Source organism: Phodopus roborovskii, unplaced genomic scaffold, assembly GCF_943737965.1.
Source record: "Phodopus roborovskii unplaced genomic scaffold, PHOROB, whole genome shotgun sequence".
NCBI classification, from domain to species: domain Eukaryota; kingdom Metazoa; phylum Chordata; class Mammalia; order Rodentia; family Cricetidae; genus Phodopus; species Phodopus roborovskii.
Genome location: NW_026126583.1, coordinates 1,219,450 through 1,241,497, shown reverse-complemented (window position 1 = coordinate 1,241,497; position 22,048 = coordinate 1,219,450). Strand labels below are relative to the sequence as shown.

General features: G+C 33.1%; 1 protein-coding gene across 1 annotated transcript in view; it reads left to right on the top strand.

Moving 5' to 3' along the window:
• Positions 1–22,048, top strand: part of Cdh7 (cadherin 7) — a 151,325-nt gene that overhangs the window by 60,155 nt on the left and 69,122 nt on the right. The window contains exons 2-5 of the mRNA XM_051203901.1: positions 1,032–1,326; positions 4,265–4,384; positions 12,899–13,066; positions 15,794–15,981. Coding sequence (XP_051059858.1) covers positions 1,032–1,326; positions 4,265–4,384; positions 12,899–13,066; positions 15,794–15,981 — 771 coding nt within the window. The remainder of the gene's footprint in view (positions 1–1,031; positions 1,327–4,264; positions 4,385–12,898; positions 13,067–15,793; positions 15,982–22,048) is intronic.

Genomic DNA, 22,048 nt, shown 5'->3' with positions numbered 1-22,048 from the left:
ATTGAATTTAAAGTACATTTCTTGTGCCTATCTTATGGCCAGAATATTTTTCTGTAAACATGCCAATTGACAGGCAATGGATGATTGGTGAAATGATGAATTGAGTAGCCTGTGTCTCAGGTTAGGAAGTTCAGGAAAATTTGTAATTATTTCTATGTTTCCTAAGTTTGATCTGTGTACATTATGTGATTACAAGCAGTAGGGACAGTTTCAGACATAAATCAGAAGGCGCTGACCTGCTCTTGACACAAGAGTTAATCATGAAAATATACTGCAGTTCTTTGTATTTCAGGTAATTGTAATGCAAATGTTGATATAACATCCCCACTTTCAAGAGCAGTAATTTCTCTGCTTCAAAATCAAAATACTAGATAAATTTTGGAAGGAGATTTAAAGACTGGGCATTCACTCATGCTGGTTACAGACAAGGGAGGCATGAGATAGAGTTCCTGATATAGGGTTCCATATGTATATATGAAAATTAATGAGTGTTTCAGAAACACATTTACAAATATTATGCAGAAAATCTCATAGTATGAATGTTAAAAAATCAAGATATATGCATATGTATATGTACTTGTTGACTGCCCACTAAGAAAATGGCAAAAAGCTAGCCTGATAATGTTAAATTGAACGTGTTTGTGTGTGTGTGTGTGTGTGTGTGTGTGTGTGTGTGTGTGTGTGTGTGTGGTGTATAGGTAGGTATAGATAAATATATGTGTATTTAAATATTTACTTAAATATATTCCATCTATATTTGTAATATATCAATAATGCCTTTACTTCTGAATGGGAAAGAGATATGTTTGGAAATGAGACTATTTACAGAAAGAAAAGAAGTTAACTTGCTCACTATAAAGAATATCATATTGTTACAGCTTTGCTTCTGCTTACAATCAGTATTTGGCTTATCTTTCCAAGAATAATGAAATCTCATACAACTGTCTGATATGAGAGTGAGTGATTTTACATATCTCCATATTGATGAATCTCTGGTAAGTTAATCTCATCTTACATGAATTTTTCACCAGCTTCACTCTGATGTTGATAAAGGAGATGGTTCCATCAAATACATCTTGTCAGGCGAAGGGGCAAGTTCCATTTTTATTATTGATGAGAACACGGGGGATATTCATGCCACCAAGAGACTGGACCGGGAGGAGCAGGCCTATTATACACTCAGAGCCCAAGCTCTTGACAGACTCACCAACAAGCCTGTGGAGCCCGAATCTGAATTTGTTATAAAAATTCAGGATATCAATGACAATGAACCCAAATTTCTGGATGGCCCATACACAGCAGGAGTTCCTGAAATGTCTCCTGTTGGTAAGTAAAGAGCACGTAGTTTTTGTATTAAGTATTTGAAAATATACACTGGTCTATATGTAATGATGGTCAGAATGAAAGAAAATTGGTGACATACTTGAAGACATGATTAATTCATTCAAATCATCATTTATAGGTTTGGAAGTTACAAGATGTTTTGTTTTGTTGTTTCATATTTTAACATTTTGTAATAATTTTATCCTGTTCTACTGGCTCAGCTTTCACTGTCTTTAATATTAGCTTGTGCATTTTCCTTCCTATTAAATAGTTGCATAAAAATATGATTATAATAAAATCTAACAAGTTATTTTTAAAATGTCTTTTACTGTATGCTCTTTCAACCTTCTTTCTCCTCTTCTCCTTCTTCTTCTTTTATCTCTTTCTCTCTCTTTATTGGCAGATTGTTCTAGAGACTCCAGAAATAAAACAAATAGCAAAACCTCTATTAGGGCAATGATCCCCTGTTTTTTCACTTCTTTTTGTTGCTGGTACCTCACCAGATTAATACAGTGCTGCTCCTCCTGGTCAAATCCCTTGGTGGATTCTATCCAGTATCAAGAAGTATGATTATTATGCATACATTCAAATTATTCTTTTAATTGATTGATTTATGGAGTTAAAACATTTTAAGAAATTATTGTTCCAATACACTTAGAATTTGTTGGACACGTACTTAAATGGATTAATAAAAGTTTCAAATTTTAAATACTGAGTATCAAACACTGAAATGCAATGACAATGTATTAAAGTGTACTAAAAGTTTAATTCTCACAAAATAGTTAAAATAAAATTGATTGATATGTTTTTAGGCCATAAGCTTTCAATGTTTAATATTACAGTTTTTACGTTTTAAAATGTACAGTAGGACAACATTTATAAATGATAATAAGTCTGTAGGACAATTCCTAAATTGCTACAGAGCTCAAAAAGGCACAGATGCTCTCCATTCAGAGACTAGAATCAAACCTCTGCCAGTAAAGTGTTTGCCATGAATGCATGAGGTTCTGAGCTCAACCCCATATTATAAGCTGGCAGTATACTGCATTCCCAATCCTGGTATCATCACAAAGAGACTCCTGTGGTTTCTCACTATTAAGCATATTCTACTTAATGAGGTCCAGGTCAAGGAGAAACCCTATCTCAAAAAAAAAAAAAAAAAAAAAAAAACAAGCTGGATGGTGCTTTAGTAATGAGACACACATTTGACCTCTAGCGTCCCCACAAGAACACCATCCACAACACATACACACCCGCCAACTTATACCCCAGAACTTTATGCATTTGCAAATTCAAATGTGCTGATAAACTAAACATTTATATAATTTTCACGCTTACAAATCCTTGAAATATGGCTCAGTTTGATTTAGGAATACACACGATACACCATACTGTTTTGTTTTGTTTTGTTTTGTTTCTGAGGCATAGTGAAGTTCACCAAAGGAGAAACAAAGCACAAGCAATTATTATGACTATAAGTTCATGATTTCTATTAAAAAACTATAAGGCAGATGGAATTGACAAGGTATATCATAATATGGAAATGGTGTAGAATTCTGGAAAATGGTATTAGTGAAATAAACATTGAGAAATAAATCTATGTAAAGATGATAGTAGATTGAAAGTTCCATATTTAGAAATTACTATAACAACATTAATACTCAGTGCATCAAAATTATACCTTTTCCTTATACAGCACGTATAACATGTTACATGCTAATGCATGCATTAATGCATGATATGATTATGCCTTTTAAATCTTACATTCCAGGTTCAGCAGAAAACAGAACTTGGAATTAACTTTCTCACTTTGTTTTGTTTCTCTTTTATTCAAAATAGATTTTATTCCACAAAATATATCCTGACTACAGTTTCACCACTCTCTGCTCCTCACAGTTCCTCCTTACCTTCGCATCCATCTGGATCTGCTGCCTTTCTGTCTGTTAGTAAACAAACAGTCACTGATCTATGAAATATAGCAACATATCATTAGGAATAACCTCATTACTCATTCCTTTTTCCAGATCAATTATGCAGTTGGGTGCATTGTATAATAGAAGAATAATAAAAAATGGGGTGGGATAAAAATTTTAAAAACTTAAAAAAAAGAAGAAAACAAACAGGTTTCTGGAAGATAACATTATAATATAATATAACACAATATAATGTAATAGGATATAATGAATAATATAAAACATAAGCTAACACATTAGAATTGAGAGAAAAACACAGAATTCCTTCGAAGCCTAAATAGTAATGACGACCTATGAAATGAAGACACTGTGACATCAGTATTACTCAAAATCAGAATGCCTTGTTTTAACCACCATTCTTTTTAACTTTGGAGAGTTTTGCTCAAATGTTTTAATTCAATGTTTTTAAATGAATTAGTATAGTCAAGCAAAGAAACAAAAAGTTCAGAACACCAATCAAAGAGATGAAGTAAATGTTCAGTAAAATGGAACTTCTCATCCTACAAGTACAGATTTCTGTTTGATTAATCACTCTCGTTGATTAATGAGGGGAAACAGGTATATGATTCCTTTTGTGTCTCAGTCTGCCTCCTGAACAGTTCCTGACTATGGTAGACAATGCTCTTAATGGAATTTTGACAACTGAGCATGATGGTCGAGACACATTATCTAACCTCTTTTGTCTCTGTTTTGAATCTAATGTTTATCGTTCTGTAGTAACTTTGACTAAATAATTTCATACCACCTATTTCAAGGCATTTTTTTTTTCTATAAAGGATTTTTTATTAACATTTGTTTCCTTAATTGGGTTTAAGCAAAAATATACTGGATTGATCTTTCATGTGCTTTGATGAAGATGCTTTAAATCAAACAAATAAATATAGCCTAGAGTTTATGACAGTTTGTGAGTGCTGTAGTGTCATCCTACTTAAGAAATTTAATCCAAAAACTGTTTGTTTGTCAACTAGGGACTTCCGTGGTACAAGTGACAGCCACAGATGCTGATGATCCTACCTATGGCAACAGCGCTAGGGTGGTGTACAGCATTCTGCAAGGACAGCCATACTTTTCAGTGGAGCCAAAGACAGGTAAGAAATAAAATTTGCAATTAGTGTAGTATTCATTTAAAGTCTAGTTTTTACTTAATATTTATTTTATATTATATAATAACACTGATAATAACACTGACAGGACAGGGTTTCTTTGAGCCTGTCCTGGAACTAGTTCTGTAGAGCTGGTTGGACTCGAATTCATGAAAATTCTCTGCCTCCCCAGTTCTGGGATTAAAGCCGTGCACTACAAATGCCCAGCCAATAACATTGGGTACCTGTTATTTTGCTCTTCTCAATATGTCATAATTACAAGGTATACTATATTATGAAGGAGATCACACTTATTTTATTCCATTTACCTGTATTCATGCAAACATTAAATACAATAGAATTTACAATTATCTCAGATGTGACTCCTGACGTTATTAGAACGATTTGAATACCTACTTGCATATTTTATTTTTGTTTTCAATTCATGCAGAAAATTAGTGAATTCATAATTTAAAACAAGCACAATGTTTTATCATTCAGTGTACAATATGAAGTAGGTCTAATCTGTACTTACAGATGCTAATTCATAGAAAAAATAGGAAGAACTGAATTTATGAATTGCTAAATAAAAATAAAAACAAGTTCCTATCATTTTATGCTAAAGTATTATAAGTTGCAAAGCTACCCAGAGAAATCCTGTCTTTAAAAAAATGTTTAGATAATGTACTTGAAGTACAATTTTTGTTTAAAAAAAAAAAGATTATATAATGTTGGCCTTTTTTTTTTTTTTTTTTTTTTCCTCTCAAAGTGCCTAGAGGCTGGTTTGGCTCAACATTTTAAATATTCTCCCTTTGAATATCTTTTCCCTATTAAAATGCAAAACATTTACAACATTTAACTTTTTAGGTTGCATAAATTCTCAGATGAGTATATTCTTAAAGATACTGAATTGCCACTATGACTCTAGTTTAATATTTTAAAGGTAATAGATACATTGTTCATATTTCATTCTTAAATCAAAGCAAGGGCAAATATTTCACATGCTCTTTTCGACAACAATAGTTATATGCGTAAGAAGTTAAAAAAAAATCCTACTCAGACATGAAAAGTTAGTACAGTTTTCAAATGTGATTTGGCCTGATGTGCGTCAAACAAATAATAATGTTTGGGAAATATGTAGAAATCAAATAGAGAAGAAATCATTATAATTAAGCAAGTGAGTTGTGAAGGTGAATAAATTAATGCATTTGGACATGTCAGTGTAGAAGTTGTGCATATTTAACTAAATACCATATGAGAGTAACTATATTCAGTCAGCTTTCCTTTGAATCAGATGCTTTAGACTTGAAAAATTGGAAACCTTTGAGAATATGCTTACAAATCATTTGCTCTTGTATTATATAACCTGCTCCAAATGAAATATGGGGAAACAAATGAATAAATATTACACTCCCAAAGTTTGTCTTATGAGTTAGTGTTGCTTCAGAATGTAAAACTTTTTTCCAACCCATAAAGCTGAAATTGCACTAATTTGGTATGTGCCATGGGTTTATATTGTTAGTATTAATTAACACAATCTTGATTCTTATTTCAAGATATTATATTTATTTGGGAGAATGTGATGGAAAATTGTTTTTAATACTGAAACATTGAAAACTGTTGGGGTATCTCTCCCTACAATTTTTACCTCAGACATATTTTGTACATACTTGTTTATTGAACTATTTATACTATTTAGAATATACTTTTAAAAGTAAAAATAAATTGTGGTAAATTGGAAATTTTATAATAATTTGGTTCTTCAGAGCAGAAATCTAATTTTAATATCTTCCTTACTGATGTCAGTTGATGTTTATCTGTAAGAGGAATCCTATTGTTTTCTAATTCTTCAAATTTAAGAATTTTGTAGAAGAAAGTAAAATTTTGACAGAAAGATATGCTACATAAAGATTATTAAAATAGGTCCATGAAATCAATCTTTGTTACTGCTGAAGGTTATTTACCTGATGATAAAGTAACTAGTGTAATATCTTATAGTGCATAGTCTATTAGTACAGTGTTTATGCAACAAATATGTTCCTGCATGGCAGTCTCTCATTTTACTGTAGTTTCTCCTTACACAATGCCAAAATGTGGGTAGTAGCAAAAATTAATATTGACAACTTGCTTAAAGATGTAATTCATGTTGGTTTTATTTCATATTTAATAAGACTGGCTAACAAATTTTCAATGGAAAACAATAGTCCTATTGTTTGAAATTCAAACTAAGCAAACAGAAAACCTAATTTAAGGAATCTAAGCTCAATAAAACAATCTCTGGAAAAGAAATTCAAGGCTGCACCTTGGTAAGTGTTTAGGTTTTGTTTGAACATGTATGATTGGTTTATTCCATAATGTCTCTGTACTGTGTGAGCAAATGATGCCCATAGAAGTCATGATATATTGTAACTGGCAGCGTAGATGACTGATCCATCATGCAAGTATTAGGAATATTTATCTGCCATCTCTCTTGCTCCCATTGAAGAGTTCTTTTTTGAATGATTCTAGTTACAATCATTTCATACTTTTCAGAAATTATATAATTGCTTGTTTTAAAGTTATTTTGTTAGTAATTTCATCATAACACCTGAAATATCTACTCCCATATTACTTTCATTATTTTCCATTCATCATTTTAGAGACAGGTTATTTCATTGACCCAAACTCCTCAAGTCAGGTAGGCTGGCTGGCCAGTGACTCCAAGTAATTGCTTTTCTCCACATACCCAGTGCACAGTACAATATCTAGCTTTTCCAGTTTGGTTCTTGGGATCAAACTCAGGTGCTGATACTTTCAGAGCTGATACCATATCCATTCCTTGTGTCAGAAATGACTTAGAAATTAGGAACAGATTTTGGCACATTAAGTTTGTCCATACAGTCTGATACAGAAGCTGGAGTGATCCTCTCCACAGTTACATGGTCTTGCAGCATGGCACCAGCAAAGAAGCAGAGATTTCAAGCAAAAATGACAGTGTGCAATAACCTTCAAATTCCAATCCCTAGGAACTGACTTCCTTTAGCTGGGCTCAAGTTTCTCAAGATTGAATAGCCTCCAGTATCACCAAAAACGGACAAAGTGGTAGGACTCAGAGTCTTCAGGGCATGTTTTACATTCAAATGAATACTTCAAAAAATATGAAGCTTAGGTTAAAATTTAAAAAGGAACACAGGCTTCAGAAAGAAATTAATCTCTCATATATCAAGTATATATTAATTATATAATTATATTTAAATTTTCTTTTAGGAATTATTTCTGTTCTGAAGATTATTTTTTTTCAGGTAAAGGGGGAACATCCTGAAAAGAGTCATGATTTTGTGTTACCATGGATGTCTGATGAAGAATAGTAATTAATACTAGTAAGAAATATACCAAGTTTGAGATTATTGCCCATTTTTGGAATTAATGCATTTTTACCATTGTATTGTCTCTAATAAGAGATATTTGCTTAAAGCAGCAAGCTTTCAGTGTTATAGTAATTACATTTCTATATTCCTTTGAAATAGAACTTTCAAGCTTTGAAAAATTGAAGGCAGCCTTAACTTTTTTTTTTTTTTTAATCATGGCCCTGTTCCAGAACTATACAAACAAAGCCAGGTGTTTTACACTAGTTTTCATTATATCTGTAAATCTTTGGATATATTATACAATAACTCACAACATTTAGATCTGATCGCTTCTATTACATAAATCAGTATATTTATTATCCTAAAGCAGTGTAAGCCTCACAAGTCAACACTCCTGAGAGTGTTCCCCTTTTTGTACTCTGTTTGACTTAAATTTTATTTCCTAATTAACTCCTAATTCATTACACCTTCAGTTATTTTAAATTCATTTTGTTTTCACCAGTTTCTATATTTTATAAACAAGTGGGTTTATTCATTTTAGAAAGTAGTATCTTTCATAAAGAAAGAAAGTGATGTTAGGCCTGAGTTTACAGAGGCCACACCACACTTGCTATCCAATCTAAGTATCTATGGAGTACTCTTACCTATAAATCAGCAGTCCATCATATTGTGCAGTTTGGTCTTGACTAGTGGGCTATTTTTTTGTGTCAACTTGTCACAAGGTTGAGTCATCACAGAGGAAAGACCCTCAGTTGAGGAAATGCCTTGATGAGATTGTGCTACAAGATGTTTTCTGATGTAGTGATCATTGAGAGAGGGCCGAGCCAATAGTGGATGTTACCATTCTTGGGCAGGTGATCCCGGGTTCTATAAGTAGGTAGGCTGAGTGTGCCAGGGGAAGCAAACCAGTAAGCAGCCCTCCTCCATAGCCTTTGTATCAGACTTTGCCTCCAGGATTCTGCCCCAACTTCCTTCAGAGATGAACAGCAATGCTGAAGTAAACCCTTTCATCACCAAGTTGGTACTTGGATATGATGTTTTGTAGTAGTAATAGAAACCCTAACTAAGAAAAATTAGAATAGAGTTTTGTTGAAGATATTACCTATATATGCACCATCTCTAAACATTGTGTAACATAACAGCTATGTATCTGAAAACAAAGAAACTCATGTTGGTAGTAATTATGAACATTTATAAGGTATGTAGACAGAATCTGAATGCAGAGCATGTGTATATATTAAATTCATAGTCACGAGTCACATATATTGTTCTTATTTACATGTTAATATTCCAATGGAAATATTATCTTTGAGTAGCTACATGAAAATCAATTAAAAACAAAGGAAAGGGGCAAATGACATGTTTTACTGATATATTATACTTACATATACAATCCTTGATAACACTATTAACATTCTTTCAAGGATGGGCTGTTGCTACTTTTCAAAGATTTGCATCAAGTGACTTTATGGCCCTCACTCCCACATGTATTATTAACTACACAGAAATCAAAAGGAACGTGATATGGCTAATATTTCATTTTAGTTCTTGGAACTGTCAGAGTTACTCTCTGAAATAAAGGCAGCCATGATGAGAGGAGAAACATTAGTGGTTTTAAAAGGGAGTAAGCACAGGTTTTTTACAGGTAGGTGGTATTCTCAAACAATGAAACACCTGTGAAACTGGTGTCTCAATGCTGAGACTCAAATTTTATTATTAATCTATTCGAAGTATGATATTAAATGTTGATTTAGTTGTAGTAAGGCAAATGCCAATGAGTTGACTAGTCACAACATAAATAAATCTGTGTTCCCTGAGAATGTGTTTTTTAAGATTGCCAATTTTTAAAGCAGAGTGTGCAAAAAAAATTGGAAGCATCAAGCAGTCACCTAACTGTGATTGATTGCAGAAAAGAAAATCTTACCTGATACACATGATCACGTTATGAAATTAAGCTTCCATGGTAACAGGACAGGTTTTAAAATGAATCCCAGTTGGTGGCCCATTAGAAAATCATGAGTGTTTTCCCTCAGACTACAGAACAGTTGTTGGACAAATGCAAAATATATCCATGCAGTGTTTGTATATTTTTAGGATGCTTTATCTAAATTATGAATTATCTGAATTATGAATATAAAGTATGAAAAATTTTTATCAAAATTAAAGTTCAGATTTCTGGTATTAGTTAAAAATATCAGAAATGGAAACTTGAAAATAAGGCTAAATATTTTCTAAAGAGCTAGCGATCTATTTATTTTTCACTATATGTGACTTAAAATTACTGATCACTGAATACTTTTAATTTTATAATGCTACTACAATTTTAGTGACCCAGTTATATCAGACTAACTTCTACCAGTTTATAGAAGAAAGAAGAAAGAGTTTAAAATTTTCTCATTGTGTACATGTAAGAACATAATTACTAACAAAATAAAATATAATATTTAAGAATTATTTCCCTAATATCAGTTTCTATCTTAAAGCAAAAATATGTAAATACCTAGAAATGAAATATTCTTAAGTATTTTTATCTAAAGTCAAGTGTCCCCTATTATTTTGTTTCTGTGCAGTAGCTGAAGGATTTGGGAATTTCCCCTCTCACTTGCATTCACTTATATGTTTTCTGATTATTTTAGGGTTGAAAAATATTATTTATAAGATTTTTTATGAAGAAATATTTAGAGGTTTTAAAATAAGTAGGTAACTTGATGTCCAGATTTCTATCCTGAGGATGTTATAATTCCTTCCAAAATAAGGTCACCAGGTAAGCCTAGGGAGTCAGTAGTATCAGAATTGTTGTCCTTTGTGTGTGTGTGTGTGTGTGTGTGTGTGTGTGTGTGTGTTTGTGTTATGTACTTTCTCATGTGTGTGAACCCATTTGTATGTCACAGTGAGTATGTGGTTGCTCCAGATTCACAGTGGAGTGTTCCCCAAACTCTATTAATTTAGGATTATTATTTCTATTATTGTGGCTGATCAGCTTTTCCTAGTGACCCCTGCTTGTGCCTCAGAAAGATAGGATTAATGAGGGCTACCTCACCTACTGGACTTGTCCATAGGCTCTGAGTATCCAAAATGGTCTTAACTCTTGTGAAACAAGTCCTTCCATTACCAAACAACCACAAATTCCTTCCAGAATATCTCCCTACCACCTTTAATGTATTCCTACCATAATATTTCACAAAAGTGATAACAGACTCACATTCATGTTGGAATAAAAAATAAAAATGAGTCAAAATAAAAGCGTGGAATTATGAGTAGACTATTATTAATAAAATGTTTTTTCATGAAAATTAATTGTGTTTATTAGCCATTCTCAGGATTATCTGTCTTTAATTAAAAAGACACACTAAACATATTAATAACAAATAAAGACATGAAAGAAGAAAAAGACATAAGTGCCTAAGTTCAAGCAAGAATAAAAATTGCTGACAAATATTTATTGTGGGTGAAGCACATGCTTATTTTGCTGTATATTTAGAAATAATGAAGAAACAAAATATTCTACAATAATTGCAGTTCACAAAGGGTACCTTTAAAAGTATCAGATATTTCACAAGTAAAACTGCTGAGTATATAACATTTTTTTTTCATTTTTATGGTAACATGGCAAAAGTAAATAATTAGTATACAGATAGCAAAAAGCCACTGAAGATGTTAATATGTGATGCTATGCAGGTACCTATTGCCAACAGTTATACACAATGCATTAGAAAAAGGGAGTGATGTCAAAATAATAAAATTTGGCCTATGTGAGTAGGCGTTGTTATAATGAATATGTGTGGATGAGTTGCTGATGTGCTGTGTTTATACGTGTTTTAGTATGTGTGCTTATGTCTGTGAAATAGTTGTAGATATAGTTATATAATGTATTGATACCATTCAACTTGGAGTCTTGGTATTTGATAATGATTTATTATAAGTATTTGAAGTGGAAGAGAAAGAATCAACACATTATTTACCATAGTCTTTATCTTATATGTTTTCATTTTTAGAAATATAATGATACTTTGTTCATTTTCAAAATGATGTTTATTTCAGTATTTTTGTCTAAAACTTTCAGTAGCTCTTGCTCCCATGATGGTCTTTTTACCATTTGGCTTTGTGGGACCAAAACTAAGATTGAGAATCCTCTGAGCAGCAGCAGAGATCTCAGGGTGATGATGATGATGATGATGATGATGATGATGGTGATGATGATGATTGTAGTAACAGAGTAATCCAGACTGTTCTGCAGTTCACCCTCATTGAGAATTGAATGCCCTGATCACCTGATCACTTGTTTTCTACTTCTGACATGCTGGGATTATAGACTTTCTCCATCTGGCCATGTGGTTTTGATTCTTAGATACAAAGTTTCACTCTCTAGCCAAGATAGCCTGCAATTTACTGTAGAGCTGATTTGCCCAAGTGTAGTCAAAGTAGGAGATTAAAATGGCCAATCAGCATCTGAATCATTTTGATGTGGAGAGGTTAAAGATATCAAACAGAGCAAAGGAAAAGGGATAGGCTCACAAATGGAAAAAATGTTCACTTTTTTTTTTTTGTGAGTGCATGAAAATTTTCTAAAATTTCTAAATGCAATTTTCTTTTTATTTGCATGGTTTCTTCTAGCTATCACTATGGCAACTGCCAACTACTCAAAATGTGAAGGTTTACTATTTAACATGCAAATGAGATTATAATAAAGATAGATGTTCTTTGTCAGTCCTTCTGACAGCAAGTTAAATAAACATCAGAACTTTGGGACTACAGACAGGAACTATAAGCAATATTAAGGCTGGGCATAAAGTTTATTCAGGTCATATAGGAGGTAATCAGTGCAGCAAAACTAAAACTACTTTTCTCAAACAAATACCGAGACCATATTATACACTTTTCTCTACTTTTTAGTATAATGTTTATATGTGTACACACACATACATACACACCACACACACACACACACACACACACGTACAATGTGAATCTGAACATATAAACTATATGTACACCCATGACCTCTAATCTTTGCTAAAATAGGAAAGAAAGCCAAAAAAACAAACAAACAAAAAAAAACCCACAAACACAAGATTTCAAGTGATCAGGGCATGTTGTTCCTTTATGGGTATTTGTTGCTGCTATATAATGTAGTGAATCATGGTACTCTTTACTGAGATTTAAAATCTTACAGGAGTCATCAAGACTGCTCTTCCAAACATGGATAGAGAGGCTAAAGACCAGTATTTGCTTGTCATTCAGGCAAAGGATATGGTTGGTCAAAACGGCGGACTATCGGGAACCACTTCAGTTACCGTGACCCTAACGGATGTGAATGATAACCCACCTCGCTTTCCAAGAAGTAAGTTGTTTTAAGCGATGACTAGCTGAAAATAATCTTTACAATTCTTTTAAAATACTTTTTCATTTTTTTCTTCTCTCACATATTACATCCAATTACAATCTTGCCTCCCTCCTCTCTTCCCACACCTTCCTGGCCACCTGCTCTCTCCTACAGAACCATGCCTCTTCCTTTCCTCTTTAGAAAAAGGCCAATGTATATCAAACTGATACTGCATTTACAATAAGACTAAGCACAAATCCCAATTTTATGGTTAGTTGAGGCAAGCCAGCAGGAGGAATAGGGTCCCAAGAACAGGCAAAAGACTCATATGACATTTCTAAATTTTCTATTTTATCAAGGGCATAAGTTTAGAATATCAAATAGGAAGGATAATATCTATAAATACAAAACAATTTGCCTTGAATTTATTTATACTTTTAATTGTTGATAAGTATTAATTATAATTCTAAATATATACATATTTTTTTAATTCATAGTGTGCATCCATAGTTGTTTTCACATACCAATATATATATATATATATATACATATATATATATATATATATGGTATACTTTGCTTATGTTTAAAACAGTAGTGGTTATTTTTAAAGTAAGCTTTTTTGAATAATTAACATTAAGTGCACAAATTGATGCAATTCATCTTATTAAAATAATATGCTTATTTTATGCATTTTAACCATATCATACACATTTCTTTTAGAGTTTTACCATATTTCTATCATGCAAATTTAATGTCTAAAAAATAATGAATCACAAGCATCAGGAATCCACCCTCAGATGAGTACCTGGCCTAAGTGTCTTTGGATTTATCAAGAAATAAGGAGAAAAATAAAAATGAGAACCTGTAGTCTCAGGGTAGCTGTGCTTTTTTTATAAAAAAATTTTATTCTACACTTCTTTTCTACATGTTTTTGTAACATGTGAAACTTGTTTAGAATGTATTATTTTCCTTCCTTCTTTCATTTCTTTCTATATATTTCTTTTTTATTTTTATAATTGCACCCCATATATAATGTGCCTTAATAGTCTCCCTAATAACCCATTCTTATTACCTTCCCTCTTCCTTGGAACAGCCTTCGTTCCAGTGAGTCTGCTAAATACTGTTTGCTTGTATGTGACTCTCTGCACTTACTTTACATTGTCTGCATGAGCATGGGCAAATAGGCAGGTCATATTAGTACAAGATTATCTTGCACTTGGCTACTTTAAGGAATACTACTCCTTTTCCCCAGTGACTTTAACTGCCATTGACTTAAACCTCAAAGATTAGTCTGTTTGTCCAGTGTCTCTTATATGGTTATTCAATAGAAGCAGGGAATCAAATTCCATACCAAGAGAGAAAAAATAATATAAACTAATCACTTTGAGCTACAATAAAAGCTGTTATTTTTAATATATAGATATAGATATAGTATATTTGATACTTGTATTATTTTAGAAGAAACATTATAGTACTTCCAGAAAGGATAGAAAAAAACACAGGTTTTTTGTCAAAATCATAAAACTTCCCTTTATGCATTTTATGGCTTACCATGGGACAAAGGGAGCAGTTTTTGAAAAGAATGTTATTGTTATCTTATGTTCCCTGTAATATGACGACTGCATCTCTCTAAAGGTAATGAAGTGATGGTGTTGTCACTTTCTGTACCTGTGCTTCTCATGCTTTTCTGACATGAAAGGCATTGTCTCATAGCCTTTCCTGGATTCTAAAGTAAAGAAATTCAAACAGTTATCATGCCATTTCTATTTTTTATTATTATTTATCTCAGATTTTTCTGAAAATTAGTTATTACTGTAACCTTGAAGTCTCTGAGTTGTATTAATGATACTTCCATGGGTGCAAGGAACCCATTGAAAATGTTACAGATATAATACCATCATTTTAAAAATTGCAGTATTCAGTATTCAAAAATCACAGTCCAAAATGACAGTGTTCCCTTTCTTTTCTACATCCATCTTAAAGATTGTCCGTTTCATATGGCAAACTGCTAATGCAGCATGGAATTACAACTAATAGACTATGAGGTAGGTCTAAGGGGCAAGAAAAATAAATATTAGAAGCAAATTGTCAAGGAACATATTCTTCTGTGGCATCCCTACTTTGTTCTACATGCCCCTCAATTTTTTTATATGGAAAAGGGTGAAAATCAGTAAAAGGAAAAACAGTAAAATATGTTTGTATATGTTATTTCTGTTTTTCATTTATTTGTCCCCTTTAAAATAATATTACTTATTATTTTACACTGTCACACACAAAATCATGACTTTAGAATTCACAAATTCAACTCTTCTCTCTAAAAGAATATTAAGACTTTATGAGTTAATACATATTACCATTCCCACAAGTGCTTGTCCAGTTATGTGTAAGTATATTTATAAAAGATACTAAATAAATCCATTGTTAATGATCAGAAATATTAGTCATGCCTTTGGATATTTGTAGCAGGCAGCATTTTATTATTCAATATTATTGTGTTGATTATTATATCTAAACGTTAATTTTCATCAGGTTATCTATATTCCATCACATATTATTACTTCACCATGATCCTCAAATTTATTGAGGCTTCATGATGCTTAACAATTATTTTAAAATGTCCTAGCTTTTCTTTATTGGGAAAACAAAACAATATGATACTATGGAAAAGAATAAGAAAACCAGTAGTTCTTGAAAGAGGAGGATTAAAATGTACTCTTAATTCTTTATTTTGACATTTCATAGGATCTTATCAGTATAATGTTCCAGAATCTTTGCCTGTTGCATCAGTTGTGGCCAGAATTAAAGCTGCTGATGCAGATATAGGAGTTAATGCAGAAATGGAATACAAATTAGTGGATGGTGATGGTTTGGGGATTTTCAAGATATCTGTGGACAAAGACACACAGGAAGGAATCATAACAATACAAAAGGTAATGTTCCTATTGTTACTTATATTCTATAAGGATGATGAGGTGGACCATCACATTACAAGGTGTGCTTTGATACAACAATGTGCCAGAAACACTGAATGTCATACAAAGCCATTGCTATTTTAATTTATGGAAGATTAATCTATGTATTTATATTTAGTTGTCAAATTTTTGTGGAAATTTTAATGGCATTTTCAATAGTATCTTTACTATTCCTCTAGTAAAAACAATACCATTATTCAAGGTCCAGTATCAGTTAGACTATTGTAAACTGTTTGGATTTGAATATCCACAAGGAGACATAAATGTTCCTTTATTGAATGGAGCCTTAAATTCAACCCAAAGTTAAGTTTTGCAAAACAAATACTATGTGCACCACATGTAAAAACATAATACAACTATGAGAACCAAATTAAGGTAGTCTTACTGCATTAGCAATACTCTGCTTAAAAATAAAGAATAATTACGATGTGAGAAATTTATAGTAAAAGAATATAGCAAGTTTTAATTCTATTGTAATCTATCTTTTACATGAAATGCAGATAAAATAGCAGTGTAATAGAAAGTAGTATTTCTGTTCTTTGACATGTTTAAATTACTTCCACAGTTCTTTGATTAAGTGTAGGTACTTTTAACCTTATGCTCTATTTAATGTTGGTTTTGGAACTTTGGCAAACGTTTGTGGAGAGATAATTGACAATTGAAGGCAAAATAACATAGTTGTGAAATATCAAATAACTTGAAATGTTAAAATTTTGGGATTCTCAATCGTCCTCAAATTAGGATGTTTGTTATGTTCAAACTCCAGGAGCACAACTCTTTAGTTAACATTCACTGGTAATTAACATACAAATTAATAAAGTTATAGTTTAATATTTATATTAAGATAAATGTTTGTTTCTAGGCCAATGGGCTAAAAATTCTGCAATTATTATCAGTAGACAGATGTTTTTTTTACCTCAGCAGATAGTAATCTTTGTGAAAAGTTGTAATAAGTAGGACAGTCCAACTATTTTGAAAATATTTTGTGTTGTCTAAAACAAAGGTATTCAATAAGGTATATCTTTTCTCTAAGATTTCAAAGATATTACAAAATCAATATGGTCATATTCAAGAAACAGTCTGAAAATATTTTGATTCATCGCATGCATATATTTTATAGACCTTAATAGGCATGACATAAATAACTAGAATTATATTTGGCATGTGATATTTAATAGAAAACCTAACAGGTTATACTTGAATTTGTTTTTTTTGGGGGGGTATTTATTTCTTTATTTATTCTTATTTTACATATTGATCCCAGGACCTTTCCCTCCTTTTGTCCCTCCCTCTCATCCCCCTTTCCATCCCATCCCCCCCCCACTCCACAGGGAGGGTGGGTACCTTCCAGGAGGAATCAACAAAATCTGTAAAGTTATTTGGAGTAGGGTCTATGCCCTCCCTCCTGCCTCTAGGTTAAGGTAATATCCCTCCATGGGGAATGTGCTCCTGATGTCCTTTTGTGCACCAGGGATACATCCTGGTTCCACTGTCAGAGGTCCCTTAGATTGCCCAGGCCTTCTAACTGAGACCCATGTTCAGGGGATCTGAGTCAATCCAACGCTGGTTTCCCAGTCAGTCTGGGGGCTCATTGGCTCCTTCTTGTTCAGGTCAGCTGTCTCTGTGGGTTTCTGTGACCTGGTCTTGTCTTCTCTCTCTGCATCTGGATTCCAGTTCAGCTCAGAGTTTAGCTGAGGGTGTCTGCTTCGGTTTCCATCAGCTACTAGATGAGGGCTCTATGATGGTAGATAAGTTAGTCATAAATCTCATTATCAGGGAAGGGTGTTTATGGTAGCCTTTCCACTGTTGCTCAAATTGTTAGTTGGGGTCAGTCTTGTAGGTCTCTGGATATTTCTCTTGAGTCAGTTTTCTCTTCAAACCTACAATGGCTCCCTCTTTTATGGTCTCTGTCTGTCTGTCTGTCTGTCTGTCTGTCTGTCTCTCTCTCTCTCTCTCTCTCTCTCTCTCTCTCTCTCTCTCTCTCTCTCATCTATTCCTCCCCTGACTCAATCTTCATAGTCCCACATGCTTTCCTCTCCTCCCCTTCTCTCTCTCCTAGCTTCCACTCCACTCACTGCCCCCCACTGCCAATATGCTCAGGAGATCTTGTTCCTTTCCTGTTCTGTGAGGGACCTTGTATGAATCTCTTAGATTCCTGCTTGTATCCTAGTTTCTCTGGCAGTGTGAATTATAGGCTGGTGATCATTTGCTATATGTCTAAAATCCATATATGAGTGAGTACATACCATGTTCCTCTTTTTTGTGACTGGGATACCTCATTAAGGATGTTTTTTTTCAAGTTCCATACATTTGCCTGTGAATTTCAAGATTCCATTGTTTTTTTCCGCAGAGTAGTATTCCATTGTGTAAATGTGCCAAATCTTCTGTATCCATTCTTCAGTTGAGGGGCATCTGGTTTACTTCCAGGTTCTTTTTTTTTTTTTTTTTTTTAATTTTATTTAATTTTATATAACAGTCCAATTAAATGAAAACAAACATTTATACACAATATTTGGGAATTTGGGCGTCGTTCTTTCCAAACTACTTCCTGCTGGTAAGGGGCGCTGTCTTGGGGGATTCGAAGAAGATTCAGATATCCTGGCTGTAGTCTGTAGGGCTGTTTTTGTCCAGCTGTTTTGAATGTAGGATCAGCTTGTACTCTGTTCCAGGCGGTCTGGCGTGATCAAGCCGCATTAGTCTGGAAGGAATCCACATCTTTTCATTTTCTGTGGAAACAAAAATAGAAATCCATTTCCCCAGTAACTTGTCCTTCACCTTAAATTTTGGAGTCAAAGCATTTTTTTTTTTAGTTTAATATATTATTTTACATATCGATCCCACTTCCCTCTCCCTCCCTCCCTCCCTCCCTCCCCCTCAGTCCTCCCTCCCCCCTTCCCTCCTTTTTTACCCTCTCTGCCCTCTCACATGCACTCTAAACACCCTCCCCTCCCATCCCCCCACCCCAATTCCATATGTAGGGGGATGCCATCCAGTTGGGGTCATGTAGATCTGACAGGTCCTGTGAAGTAAGGACTAGGGCTTCTCTCCTGCCTCTAGATTAAGGCAGTTATCCCTCCATGGGGGATATGTTCCCAAATTTCTTTTGTGAACCAGGGATACATCCTGGCTCCACTGTCTGAGGTCTCTTAGACTGCTCAGTCCTTCTGGCTGAGACCCATAATCAGGGGGGCCTGAGTCAGTCCCATGCTGGCTACCCAGCTATCAGTCTAGTGGCCCTTAGCTCCTCCTTGTTCAGGTAAGCTGTCTCTATGTACTTCTACCGCATGGTCTTGTCCTCTCCATCTGCTTCTGGGTTCTAGTTCGACTCAGTGTTTATGTATGGGTGTTTGATCCTGTTTTCAACAGGCATTAGTTGAGGGCTCCATGGAGAAGTTAGTTGTTGATCTCACTCTCCAGGAAGGACATTTATGATAGCCTTTCCACGTAAGCTCAACATGTTAGTTGGGAGCAGTCTTATAGTTAGTTCTCTAGACCTTTCTTTGTGTTCCATTTTATCTTCAAACCAATATTGGCTCCCTCTTTTATGTTCTCTCTCTCTCTCTCTCTATCTCTCTCTCTCTTTCCTGTCTTCTATTCCTAACCAGGCTCATTATTCCTGGTCGCACATGTTTTCCTTTCCTCCCCCTCATTTTCTCCTACTTCTCTCTCCATTCGCTGTCCTCCCCCACTTCACCTGAGCTCTGGGGGACTTGTCCCTTCCCAGTTCTGTGAGGGACTTTATATGAATCTCTTAGAATACACCTTGTATCCTAGTTCATCTGGTGATGTGAATTATAGGCTGGTGATCATTTGATCTAGGTCTAAAATCCATATATGAGTGAGTACATACTGTGTTCCTATTTTTGTGACTGGGTTACCTCATTCAGGATGGTTTCTTCAAGTGCCATCCACTTGCCTGCGAATTTCAAGATACCATTATTTTTTTCTTTATATTTACATATATTACATTTCTTTATATTTACATTTTTATTAAATATGCGTGTTTGCTGGCATGGGTATAAGCACATGTGGGTGCATGTTTGTGGGTCTTACATGGAGGTATGTGAAGATTAGAGATTATATTTCAAGATTAGATCTCAACTTCCACTAAGTGTACTAAGGTCCTCAGGTTTGTTTGTAGCAGCATGTATCTTCTGAGTAATCATTATAGCCCCAATTCTCAATTTGTAAATAATAATAATAATAACAATAATAAATTTATTTTCATGATAAAAAATATGTAAAGTGCACAGAAGAACCAACTGTAAACTATGTCCTATTAAAAAACTGCATCAGTGAAATGAACTTCAAAGGGAAACAGTTCTAAAAGAGAAATATGTAAGTAAGTCAACAACAAACTTCTGTTTTATGTGCCTGTAACTATGTCAGAACAATTTAAGGTTAATTAGTCACATGTTCTTCCTAATCTTTGCCTCAGTATCATGAAGGTATTATTTCTTCTAGCTAAAATATGAGAAAATTATTAAATGTCTTACAATGGAAGAAGTGGTTAAATAAGAATTTGGAGAAAATTTCAAAGGACTGACATAATGATGCTTTTTTTTACCATATTAAAAAGTTCCCAAAGTAAAAGAGATTATCTAATTTTTTCCAAACATTCTTATAATTTTATGAAAATTACAATTATATAAAATCAAATATTATGAAACAATTGTCTCATAATTACTGTATATTATGCAATTTTAGTCTAGTGGAAAATTCTAAAATATATAATTGCACTTTGTTGTAAACTATGTTGACTATTAATTGAACTGATAAAAGTGGAGAAATAACTCATTATGTTTTGTGAATTTTATCTACTTTGCATTAAGGGAAACTAAGTACTAAAGAGGACTATTAATCTTTTTAATAAATAAAACCTAAATTTTTCTATTCCTCCTAAATTACACTAATAAGTTTTTTTTTTGTGATTATGGAAAATTCTCTACTCAAGAAAATAAATGTGAAAGGTCACCTCCATCCAATTATTATTATAATTTACCATTACAAATATCACTTATAGATTATATGCAAAGCTACCTAATTATTTTAGAATTCTGCTCATCTAATTATAAAATTAAAGTTATTGGTAATTAAAATCATTTTTATCTTTTTCAGTAGTTACTAATATATGAATAATATCTAGTTTTCATTTTTTTCTTATATGTCATTAATAATTATTTCTGAAACTGTTAAGCATACATTGGTCCATAAGAGGCAATGACTGTAATGTTTCAAAAGTTGGGTGTTTAGTATAGCATAAAGGAAAACATATATGAGTGAAAGAAAAATAAAAATAGAGTGAATATAAATAATTAATTCTTATTAATTTTGACATTATATATGGAGAATCAAATTTATCTTCTGCTTATCAAATATCAACATAATATATTTAAACTAAAAAATATCCCAAGAACACTCAGCTGTGGAATCCTTGTATGATTTTCTGTACTTAACTAAGCCTACTAAATAAACATTCATTTCAACATAAATTTTCACTGAAGATTCAACAATGTAAACTAATTTTAAGCATTCTTCTAAATTTAATTTACTTTTGCTTAAAAGAAAAATTGAATTTCTTTCAATCCTTTACATTAATTTAGTAGCTATCTACCACATAGTGGATAGATACATTAAATTTTGAAAGTTCACCAGTCTTGGGCAGCAAATAGCATGACCCACACAGGGTGCCCCTGTGAAACAATGGTGGTGTTATTCTATAATCACAGGATAGATTTACATGAAGACGGGTTATTAGAATCTTTGCAGCTTGAATAGTAATTTTTTAATTTAAAGAACAAATCATATGGGGATGATGGGCGGTAAGGTTATCAGGGGCATGAGAGGGTGGAAGAGAGGGAAAGATGGAGGGAGGGAGAGTAAAATGGGATGGATATATAAAATAAAAATAAAAATAAATTAATTAATATAAAGAAAGGACCAACTATACAAAGTTCTCTCTGAATACAATTAAAATAATAATTAGAGTGTTTTTGTGAAAGACTAATATCTCAAGCATTAATAA